The following is a 12,560-nucleotide window of genomic DNA, read 5'->3' as shown; positions in this document are numbered from 1 at the left end:
GAGTGACTCCTCTCTCCTTTTCCAATCAGTAGCAAACCAGGCAATACATTTTGATCCACCTGCACAAAGCTAGAACTCCCCTCACAGTTAAGCTGTATCCACTGTACAAAGAGGTGCCACAGAGAATTCCTACCAGCTGTTGAAGGCACCTATATCAGGACCAAAACTTAAGTGCTAACAGCTCCCACTGAAGGTATTTATAAGGCACATCTGTCTATATATTGACCCTGCTCTCTTTAATTTATGAAATTTTACATCATTGAGGCAGGGGCTTCAAATTTTCTGCAGAAACCCTCTAGGCCAACAGAAAAAGACGCCCTTTCCTCAGGGTGGACGTAGCCTGATACCAGTGGCCATAGCTTGGCCCGCAAAGCCCCTGAATTTCAGCCCCCTTCCTCCCCTAAATTAGGTGCCTGAAAATGAGTCCATTTTGGGGCCTATGGAATTCATGTAACAGGAAGAACGACCTCATTTGAAACTAATGTGTCTATCTTGAGTCTCTGCTTTTCTGAGCTCGAGTCCTAACATGTCGTGTGTCTTCTCCAGCGCCTGAGGAAGGACCTTTTACATTCCCTAATGGGGAGGCCGTGGAACAAAGTGAGGAAAGTAAGGATCGGACCATCATGCTCATGGGAGTGTCCTCACAGAAGATTTCTGTTCGGCTAAAGAGGACTGTCACCGACAAGGCCACCCAGACCGAATCACTGCCTTGGATGGGCAGTGAGAGCCCCTTTGCGCTGACTTCCCCACGGAAGACCGCCCAGGACACTCTGTACGTGCTTCCCAGTCCCACATCTCCGTGCCCCAGCCCAGTCTTGGTCAGAAAGCGGGCTTTTGTCAAGTGGGAGAATAAAGACTCCCTCATAAAATCAAAGGACGAACTCCGTCACCTCAGACTCCCAACCTACCAAGAACTGGAACAGGTACCTTCCTTTTTTTCAGACTTTCTGAGAGAAGTGGGGCTACACCAGGGGAGGGCATGTATATTGAAGATTCAGACCAGGCTGATTACTAGCAGGATAAAGCAAAGAGAGGGGAGAAAAGGATTCCAGCTTTCAAAGAAACCAGTGGGAGCCCTGGTTCACGTTACATGAGTAGAACAGGATATACAGGGCTCCCTGTTGCCATAAAGGTGCCATTTCAAAGTGTTGGTGCCAGGGCCCAACTGTTCACAGTAGGTTCCTTGAGAACAACCAGGCTCTACTGATCCGTTTTACTGTGCTGACACCCCCTTTTCCTAAATGGAACTTGAAATGAACTTGCCTAAACCCTCCTTCCTGAGAGGTCTTTGTTAATCTCTCTTCCTCAGGGTTATGTTTTGGGCCCTTCATGGTTGCCTAGATATCTTCCTAAGGGAAGGCAGGTGATTTTTGTGCTACCAGAAAAAAAAAAAAAGAAGTATATTCTAGCTCAACCAAGGAAAAGCCTCCCTTTTAATATAATCTATAAAATGGTAACAGCTATGGTACCAGGTGCTGCTTTTTTTCTGTTAGGCTCACACTGTCTAATGAGGTGAAAGGAGAGACAGCAAAGTAGGAGCCTGGATAACTGCCTGTTGTCCCGATACTCAATTCTGTAGGGTCAATTACTAATGTACTTCTTTTTGTTTAGAGTACAAAGCTCACAGCAAGCTGGCTTAGGTAGACTTCTTGTCATGGGGACAGTAGTTTCTTACCAATGACAGGTAAGTTATTTTAGAGATAGGGAAGCAAGGATATATTAGCTCCAACATGATCATTCACTTTATTAAAGGGGGGAATGCCCATCTGCCTTTGTTTTCAAAACAACTGGGATGGCGATGTGTTTTTGGAGGCCTATCAGTACAAATATAAAAGCAACACCCACCTGGGTAGAATTCCTTAAATAATTGTACAGAGCACACACAGTGAGGCTGTGGAAGAGGGCCTCGGGGTTCCCGGCCTTATTCTCAGTGTTGTGCCTTCCCTGTCACTCCCAGGAACTGAGTTAGAGACACATATGAAGAAACTCTTGGTTTGGTGCCTAGAACAAAGAACGTAATATTAGGAGGAAAATATGAAAAAATAACAGATTTTCTGAATGAAAAGTACTCTCTTGCTCAGAATATTTTTAAGACGTGCTTTTAAGAATCAAGACAATCAGAAGGTGGCAAAATGTGGGTTGTACCTTAAAGGCCTTCTCTCTTTAGGGGGAAAACTGACAAAAGCAACTTTTAAGAAAAAAATCTTAAAAAGTGAACTAAACAGAATAGCAAGAACTTTGGCCTTGGCGATGAGGATTTATGTTTCTAGGCCCAGATATTTCTTTCACTGGCTGTTAAACTCTGACTTGCTTGGTCCTCTATAAAATACAGGGTAGGATTCTCTACCCTTTGCTTCAGATAATGACATTTAACATGCCCATGGAAAGGAACAATGTAGTTGGCAACAATGATTCTTGCTGCAAGAAGTGGTGGTGGTAGAAAGCTTTCAGAAGAGTTAGGTCCAGGGCCGGCCGAGTGGCTCAGGTGGTTAAGAGCTCCATCAAGAGTGCGAGCTCTGAGCAACAGCGGTTCGAGTCCCAGCCTGAGCTGAGCTGCCAACAGGTGGCAGGATGGCTCAGCTAAAAACAAAAACAAACAATAAAAAAAAGAAAGAAAAAAAAAGAAGAAGCATTAGGTCCAGAATACTTCCTACCCAGTAATACCAGAGCTTGTAAACCCTCTCACCATCTTCCCCGTTGCCTCTCTTTTATCCTGTCATAGAGACTTAGGGATAAGAATTCATCATTATGTTAAAAGAACAATGAGTCCCACTTTCCTGTTAAGTAAAATCCTTACAATGACTCGTCTATCTGTAATTCAAAGCTCACCATGAGCTTTGTACTCTAAACAAAAAGTACATTAGTAATTGACCCTACAGAATCAAGTATTTGGACAACTGCCTGTTGTCCCCAGTTTTCCCATCTACTTTCCTACAATACTCTAGCAAAGGTGAAAAACAGAATTAGAAAACTATATATTAGAATGGTGTATTAACCACTTAATTATAGTATAAAGGCTTAAAAAGAAGTATTACAAGCTACAACAATGGTAAATATATACGCAGTCATCACTGGAGCACTGAAATATATTAAGCAAATACTAACATATCTAAAGGGAGAAATAGACAATACAATAATAGGGAACTTCAATACCCTACTGTCAGCAATGGATAGGTCATCTAGACATAGAATAAGGAAATGTTGGAATTGAACCACACTCTTGAACAAATCAACTTAATAATACATATATAGAAAATTCCATCCAACAAAATATACATGCTTCTTGAGTACACAGGGAACATTTTCTAGGAGAGATCGTATGAGAAGGCAAAATAAATCTTGGCAAATTTAAAGACTGAAATCATACCAACTATCTTTCCTGACCACGATGGTATGAAAATAGAAATCAACAATAAGAGTAAAGCTGGGAAACCTACAAATACATGGAATCTAAACAACTAGTGGGTCAAAGAAATCAAAAGGGAAATAATATAACGCCCTTTCATGATAAAAACTCTCAGCAGATTGGGTACAGAAAGAACATACCTCAAGATAACAAGGGCCACATATGACAAACCCACAGCTAACATACTCAATGGAGAAAATCTGAAGCTTTTCCTCTTAGATCAGAAATAGACAAGGATGCCCATTCTTACCACTCAATATAGTATGAAGTCTTAAGAGTAATTAGGCAAGAAAAATAAATAAAAAGCATCCAAAACAGGAAAGAAGTAACACTGTCATTATCTGCATATAATATGAGTCTTTGTATATAGAAAATCCCAAAGACTCAACCAAGAAACTATTGGAACTAATCAACAATTTCAGTAAAGTTGCAGGATACAAAATCAACATACAGAAATCAGTTGCATTTCTACACACTAAGGTTGAAACATCTGGGAAAAAAAACACTATCTCATTCACAATAGAATAAAAAACAGCAAAATACTCAGAATAGATTTAACCAAGGAAGTAAAAGCTCTGTACAATGAAAATGACAAGACTTTGCTGAAAGAAACTGAAGACACAAACAAATGGAAAAACACCTGTGGTCATGGATTAGAAGAATATTATTGAAACATCTACACTACCAAAGCAATCTGTAGAGTCAATGCAATCCCATCAAAATACCAATGGCATTATTCAGACATAGAAAAAAATAATCCTAAAAACTGTATAAACCATGGAAGATCCTGAATAGCCAAAGCAATCCTGATTAAAAAAAAAAAAAAAAGCTGGAGTTGTCACACTTCCTGATTTCACACTATACTACAAAACTACAGTAATAAAAACAGCATGACACTGGCACAAAAATAAACATAGATCAATGGAACTGAAGAGAGCCCAGAATTAAACCCCAGCTAATATTCAACAAGGGAGGCAAAAGCACCCAATGTGGAAAATATCTTTCAGCAAATGGTGTTGGGAAAACCAGAAAAACACTCGCAGAGCAACGAAACTCTTGTGTTACACCACTCACAAAGATTAACTCAAAATGGATCAAAGACTTAAACATAAGACCAGATACTATAAAACTCCTGGAAGAAAATGTAGGCAAGATGCTCCTCGGTATGGGTCTTGGCAATGATTTTTTGGATATGACACCAAAAGAACAAACAACAAAAGTAAAAATCAACCAATAAGACTACATCAAACTTAAAAGCTTTTGCACAAAAGAAACAACAAAATGATAAAGGAAACCTAAAGAATGGGAGAAAATTTTTGCAAAACATATATCAGATAAAGGGTTAATAGCCAAAATATATAAAGAATTCATTACAACTCAATAACAACAACAAAAAATCCAATTTAAAAATGAGCAGAATAGACATTTTTCCAAAGACATACAGATGGCCAAAAGGTACATGAAAAGATGCTCAACATCACTAATCATCAGGGAAATGCGGATCAAAACCACAATGAAATGTCACCTGGCACCTGTTAGAATAGCTGTCATCAAGAAGACAAGTGATAATAAGTGCTGATGATGATGTAAAAAAAAGGAAATCCTTGTGCACTGTTGGTGGGAATGTAAATTGGTAAACCAATGTGGAAAACAATATGGAGGTTCCTCAAAAACTGAGAAAAAAGAACTACCATATGATTCAGCAATTCCACTTCTGGGTATTTATGGGAAGAAAACAAAAGCACTAACTCGAAAACATAAATGCACCACCATGTTCACTGCAGCATATTTACAATAGCCAAGATAATGGAACAACCTAAGTATCCATTGATGAATGAATGGATAAAGAAAATGTGGTCCATATATACATTGAAATATTATTCAGCCATAAAAAAAATGAAATCTTGCCATTTGTGACAACACAGATGAATCTTGAGTACATTATGCTAAGTGAGATAAGTCAGATAGAAAAACAAGTACTGTATTCTACCACTTATATGTAGAAGATTAAGAGGCCAAACTTGTAAAAACAGAATAAAATGGTGGTTACCAGGCAACGAGAGTGGGAGGACAGGATGTTGTGTAAGGGTGCAGACTTACAATGAATGGTAAATAAGCCTTAGAGATATAATGCACAGTACAGTGAATATAAACAATACTGTATTAAAATCATCAAACTTGCTAAGAAACTAGAACTTAATTATTCCAACTACTAAAAACAGAATAATTACGTAACATGGTAGCTGTTAATTATAGCTACAATGGCAGTCATATTACAATATATAAGTATCAAATTAACATTCTGTATACCTTAAATTTACACAATGTGTCAAACAGATTTCAATTAAAAAAAAAAGTCAAGACTGGAAACCAACTGCTGCCTGTATAATTAAATCATGAAAATTAGATGAGATCCCAGTTTAGAGGGTGGGATAAAATTCCTACCTTTATCAAGAGTTCATTAGTTTTCTGAGTTCTGCTTTCATACCTTAGATCCAACCAGAGACTGTTTCTACCATGTTTAGGTCTCCTGCTACACAATATTCAAAGGTTTTGTCATTATCCACCTATTGCCCAGGAATGGTTTATTCTGCCTTAGGCACTCACATCTTTGATATAAGTAACAAAAGCTAATTGTTGTTTGCATATGCTCATTTAATATTTAACTTGTTATTTTCTATTCAAGGCAAAATAACTGTCTTGAAAATAGTTTTTAATTCTCAGCCACAGTGAATGGGAAGGTGCCAATCAAGTGTGATACTCCTGATACTGTGATGATTTGCTATTCATTGCTGCTTTATTAACATGCCTCATTCTCCTTTCCCTTTAGGAAATAAATACCCTGAAAGCAGACAATGATGCTCTAAAGATTCAACTGAAATATGCACAGAAGAAAATAGAAAGCCTCCAGCTTGCAAAAAGCAATCATAGCTTAAATCAGATGGAACAGGGTGACTGTTCTTAGCCCAGAAATCAAAGGAGCACAATCTGTAGAGGAGTGTATCAGAGATTTCATTTCCTAAATCGATTAACACAAAGACCCAGGGAACCTTAGATTGGTGAGCTTTAAAAAGGGTACTTAAAAAAGAAAAGAAAAGAAAAGCTATTCTTTTTTTTTTTTTAACCTCAGAAGAGTCCTAAAGTATGGTACTGTTTTCTCTTCCAGTTAGCTGAATCAAAGGGGAGGAAAACTGAAGGATGCAAAATTTTTACCATATCACAAACATTATTTTTTTTCCTTCCTGAGACTAATAATAGCAAAAGTGTGATAAAAACATGACTATAGTTTTCTGACAAGGTAGCTTCTCCTACGTGGCCTGCCTGGCTGCTGCTTCCTTAGAACTACAATCCCTAGAAAATGAATTTGCTTCCTTCCCCAGAGTTTTCTGTGAACTCAGGGGTTTACTTTGTTCCATCCAAAGTTTGCTTATATTAAAATACTCACATTCCAAAAGTAGATCCACTTCTCTATATTCCAGCCTTCTTTACAAGTCTGGTTCCCACTTCACTACCTCAAATCTAATCAGTTAGCCTTTTCCTCCTCCTTCCTCACTACACTCATACACACAAGGATATCTACCTAGATAGAAGTGAGCGTCTAGAGATGTAGCCATAAATTTCAGGACAGGGGGGTGCTTAATAAACAATAAGACATGATCCAATTGCAGATCAACTCATAGTTTTAGTCTCACAGTCTAATAAAATAAGTAGCCAAATTAAATACCTGAAAACATGGCTATTATCATCTCATACATCACTGGCTAATTAGCTAAAATAAACATACTGCAAACATGTCTGTCCTCATATCATCTACAGTGGATAGAATTAGGGCTTTATGGCTGTTTTTTTAAAGTGTTCAGCGCTTCATGTGCCATCTTTACCCTGTTTTGGAAGTAACTATTTTGAGCTGAATTTGTGCTTATACTGTCTTCACTATTTAATACTATTTAGAAATAAGCTAATTGGATCACAGCCTTCAATGCCTAACAGCTGACAAACATGTACATATACGTTTATGTATATTATGTATATACAATAGCAGGCATGTATGTGACTTGAATTTTGTTTCTTCCATAAAATGGAGGAAGTGAATTAAACAACTTTTAGTCATTTACACAAATTCACAAATATAAAGTTCAGTTTGTTATAAGATGAAGAATTTACTTACAACGTAAACTATTGTTTGGCAAAATCACAAGTTAGAGTCCTGTGAGTTATCTATTAATAAGGTTAATGATAAATGGGCTTATTTAGGGGTCTGGGCATCTGTTCACAAACTCCTTTGTCAGACTCTTTATTTCTCTCAAAAATTCATACGGTCATTTTCTTTTGGGGGGAACTTACCTTCCATGCTTGGAAAGCCTGGTACCAAAATGACTTGAAATTCATAAAGAAGCTGACCAACTGCCAAGAATATAATCTCAACAATTAGAAGTTCCAAACCTAAAGCCAACACCAAGTCTTAATCAGAATATAAAGTATATATGTGTGTATGCATCCTCTCTCTCTCTCCCTCTCCCTCTCTCCCCCTCCCCCTCTCCCCCCTCCCTCTCCCTCTTTCACACGCACATGCGGCATCTTCCTTGGAGGATTCATACCATTTAAGAAGCTTCTTCGATGAAAGACCAGTTTCCATTTGCGTACCTCCTTGTACTTAGCTTTAGTGACAAAGCTAATGACTAGCTTTCAGTTAGTGTTTTTAAAAAATCACTTTACACACATATTTATTCTTTTCTAAATCCAAATTCAAAAATCGCACAGCAGGGCTGCTTAGGTCCACCACCTGGTATGGAAACTTACAGAAGCACTTTGTTACTTACCTTATATGGGGTAACATGAGTTCATGATAATCTTTAAATTTCATATTCTTCACTATTATTCTTTTCCTCTGATATAGACCAAAGACAGTACCGCTCAATTTCTTTAAACATAGTCATGTAATACAATTAAATTTTTTCATTCTTCTTACCCTCTATCCAAAATATAGACTCCAGATTAGTTTCTATGTAAATAATCTGTAATCTATAGGAATTCAAAATGTCACAGTCCCCTTAATTAGTCAAAGTAACATGGTTAGAGGGTCTCAAGTATGCCAGAATTTATCACTGAAATGGATGGGAAGCAGCAGTTTCATCACAGATTTTTACAGTCCAGCAAGGGCCAAAGAAGTATAGTGTGTAAATTAATATTATTTGCACTGAGTTACATGGGATTTGTGGAATCTTCCAAAAATAATATGGAACAAATTTTTGGTTTATCAAGCCTAGGATACAAATTTTTGTGTCTTGTACTTACTTGAAATAAGTTTGGCATATATTTATCTGTCAAAACAAGGACAAATTGTGTTTTGTTAACAGCAATGTCACTTCTCATTTTCTTTGGTAATTGACTTGCCTTTTTACTGACTATATGTAAATTTCTGTCTAAAGATGTATTATGTAAAAGAACTGCAAGGAAAAAACTAATGTACAGAATGTAAAGTTTTTTTATACCTAATGTAAGTTTTCTCTGTGTAATATTTATATGATAAAAGACATTAGGATCCCTACAACATAGATGTCTTGTATTTCTTCTAGTTCATGAATATGCAGAAGCTTCACTTGAATTTTGACTCTAATTCACAGCTGAGACCACATCCCTATCCTATTAACCAAACAGTTTTCCTAGACGGAAAAGCAAAGCAACTAATTATTCAGTGCAAGTTCTTAAACATCTTTTTATAACATGATGAAATAACAGTACAGAAATATTCAACCTCTTCTCATCTTATTGCATAATGACTTACAGTGATCCCAAATATTAAGTTTATAAATACTTAACACTGAAAGAGCCAAATTTGAGGTTGTCATTTCTCTGTGGTTTTCATCTTTACACAGCTCTAAGAAAACTAGTAAGTAAAGAAGAGAAACTTTGAAGCTGTGGGTGAAACTGGTAGAGGATGGTTCAATCCAGTCTCCAGACCACCCAGAGCACTTCATTTGTGCTCATGATTACTTAGGGTGAACAGAGATAGCCACAATTTTCCCTTAACCCCCAGCCAACTTTTATTCAACCAGAAGAAGGGAGAACAATTCCAATCACTCAAATTCCACCACGGAATGCATCCTACTACATTTGGATGTATTTATCATTTGGGCAATTCATAATACGTCATGTAAAATAATGAAGTCACACTGACAACCTAAAACTAAAGAAGAGATTAAAGTGCCTCTCCTCCTCCAGCCCCAATTCCCATCCCAAATCTCTCTACTCTGTGCTCTTTACAAGGTATAAACAGTATCACCGATCAGAACATTCTCTGGTAACAAATCTTTTTTTGGGTTATCGTACCTTCTTTTGACACAAATACAGTGATTAAGTGTTTTGGGTTTAAAATGTTTTTTTCTTTGTAAAACCAAAAACTGGAGAGATATTAAATCTTTCAAAATTGTTCTACAGAATTAAATCGATCTCAATAAAAATCCTACTAGAAAAAAAATAAAACTTTTTTTTTATTTAGTGAGGCAAAGTTTCCCTGATCTGCAGAACACAGGGAATAGGTTCAAAGAAAACACCTGATCCCTTTTTTAGCTGAGAGCTTATATGTAAAGGTGTGGTGGTTATGTATGGACAGGACTCAGGTTCTTTTTAACGTGTGTATGGTCCAGATGTGAGGTCGGTTACCTTCTTTAATCCAGAAATTCCCAGTAAAGACATATCTATAGATGCTATTAGATACCACAGGCTAAACCAATGCAAGAAAAAGAAAAAAAGGAGAGGGACAATAAGGTAATAGGAAAAAATGAAAATGAGAACCAGGCAAAAAGGAATGAAGAAGAGGCACAGAAAAAGGGGCTGGACTTCAGGAAGCAGTGAAGTGCCACTCAACAGTATCGCACTCCATGTATAAAACACGTGCACATTAAGGCCCCAGATTGCCGTATTGCTATTCTAGATATTGCTCAGCGCACTCTTCTACAAATGAACAAAGATTATCATGAAACTCTTAGCTTACAGGAAAGAATAACATACTAGGGTCTGCCTAGACCACTCGGCTTTTCAATTCAAGTATTTATAGGAGTGTATAAATAGGTGTGGTTCCAGCTACATGATTCCAGGAGCAAGTGCTAAAGTTAGGTAAGACTGATAGTGAGTGGATAATTCAACAGCACTCATATGCAGGTATACAAAGAACTCTTACAGAAATTGATAAACTAATGTTTGTCATTATTTGCCATAAACCTTTAGTGATAAAAGTTGAAGGTGGTTGTAAACCCTTTCTGTATCAGCAACTAAAGCTCTTGAAAATAAATGAAGCAGAAATGTAAAGATTTTAAATGAACATTTTCTATTTTAACTAATAACTTGCTTGAAATATTTCACCCCAGTGATCTCTACTTATATATTTTTAAATATTATATTTCAGAGTTCACAGCTACTGTTTTCTTAATTATGGAAAACATTTTTATCCAACTACCACAAATGAAATTAAGTCTCTTCATTAAATATAGACATATTAAAAATAATCTAAGTTTACAAATAACCAAAAAAAATTGTTTTCCTATCCTGAACAAATTTCTTTGAAGGGCTAGCTTGAAAAATACATGGCCAAGACTGCAGTATACACAGTATATTTACTTTTAGTTTTAACATTATTTTAGATTTCACCACAGCATTTATGTAAAACAAAACAACAACAAAGCTGGCAAATATCAAATACCATTTGTCCACTGGCGCTCATCTTTCTATCTACTGAGTAGGTTAGAGCACAGAAAGTTGTTATGCACAGGTGATGACCGGAAGCCTACTTCGTTAATACAGATTTTACAGTGGGAATTGAAAAAATTTGTGTGGCTATCTCTTTTTCTCTAACTCTATACTAACAGAAAAATGCATTACTCGGCCGACCTCTTAAACCATTCACAACAGGCCCACTATTCTCAACAAATTTCACTTGTACTTAGTTCTTTATGAAACAACCTGAGTACAGCTCAAGTGTCACATTCCTCATTGACAAATGAGGACAAATCAAACTTTGAGATCTCTGGTCATTTCAGCCCATAGCTAAATGGGCTAGTGCCATGATTCGAATTCACACCTCCTGATCCCTAAGCCTTTGACTGCTCCAACCACCAAACTACATATACCATTCCTGAACCCTGTGTTTCTCAAATCTGGCTATGAATCAGAATTACCAAGGGATGCCTTGGCCCTACCTCTGATCTACTGAAACTGGAAATTACTGCTCTAATCCTATGTAATATAGCTCAGCCTGCCTTTTAATATTCTGATACCTAAAATCAATTTATAGTAATATTTTTTACACCATCATGTATAATTGGTACATCTTTGTCCTTTAGAGTAATCCTGACCTCAATATAACTTTGCTTTATCTGTCAAACAAAATCACAGATTTCAAATCCAGATGGAAAATAAATCAAATATGCATACCAAAAAGTACACTCAAGCTTCAATTAATGGAACTTTAACAGAAACCTGGCCAGAGGAATAGCTTCCTATAAAAGACAAATCAAGTCATGACAACTACGTATTGAACAAAACTATCAGTCCCTGTCCCTATTTTGTAAAATAAAATTAACAAATACAAAACACAGCCACAGGAACACAGATGAGGCAATATTCTAATTACAAGTGAGTCATTTATGTGTCTCAAACCTGAATAAAATACAGGTAACAATGTAAATTCCGTCACGACAATAAAATACTTTTCATTTTCCAAGTCTGATGGTAATAAATATTTACATTTTTAAAAATAGTTTTTGCTCATTTTTTTTTGTTTTTTAAAAAGAATAACATGCGCAAGGGTACACAGAATATGGGGAAAATCATCACTTTGTCTAAGAGATCAAATGGTAGTATAAAACAATGCTATTACATATTAATTCAATTCAAGAATGATATCAGGGAATCTAACATGGTGTTTACTTCAAAGATGACATTCAAGTATGTTATTTAGAACACTATGTCTAATGTATCTATCAAGAAGTAAGCACTGCTATCTAGTTTTTAGTATCTTCTATACCCACCACCACCTCCTCCATATGGATCTCCATAGCCTCTTCCACCATAGCCTCCTCTGCCACCATAGCCCCCTCTGCCGCCATAATCTCCCCTGCCTTGGAAACCTCCTCCTCGACCACCCCCTCCCCCACCC

At 36.8% G+C, this 12,560-nt stretch overlaps 2 protein-coding genes across 4 annotated transcripts in view; one reads left to right on the top strand and one right to left on the bottom strand.

The window, feature by feature from the left end:
* RASGRP1 (RAS guanyl releasing protein 1) overlaps positions 1-11,089 on the top strand; it is an 80,339-nt gene extending 69,250 nt beyond the window's left edge. For all 3 annotated transcript variants that reach the window (XM_019663519.1, XM_019663520.1, XM_019663521.1), the window contains 2 exons: positions 547-923; positions 6,237-11,089. In XM_019663519.1, the coding sequence (XP_019519064.1) occupies positions 547-923; positions 6,237-6,371 (512 nt within the window). In that variant the 3' untranslated portion in view covers positions 6,372-11,089. The remainder of the gene's footprint in view (positions 1-546; positions 924-6,236) is intronic.
* FAM98B (family with sequence similarity 98 member B) overlaps positions 11,001-12,560 on the bottom strand; it is a 31,328-nt gene continuing 29,768 nt past the window's right edge. Inside the window, exon 8 of the mRNA XM_019663524.1 lies at positions 11,001-12,560. This exon is cut by the window's right edge and continues 149 nt beyond it. Coding sequence (XP_019519069.1) covers positions 12,413-12,560 — 148 coding nt within the window. The 3' untranslated portion in view covers positions 11,001-12,412.

The sequence above is a fragment of the Hipposideros armiger genome, unplaced genomic scaffold, assembly GCF_001890085.2.
Source record: "Hipposideros armiger isolate ML-2016 unplaced genomic scaffold, ASM189008v1 scaffold_393, whole genome shotgun sequence".
NCBI classification, from domain to species: domain Eukaryota; kingdom Metazoa; phylum Chordata; class Mammalia; order Chiroptera; family Hipposideridae; genus Hipposideros; species Hipposideros armiger.
The sequence above is the reverse complement of the archived record's forward strand: the minus strand, read 5'-3'. Positions and strand labels throughout refer to the sequence as shown.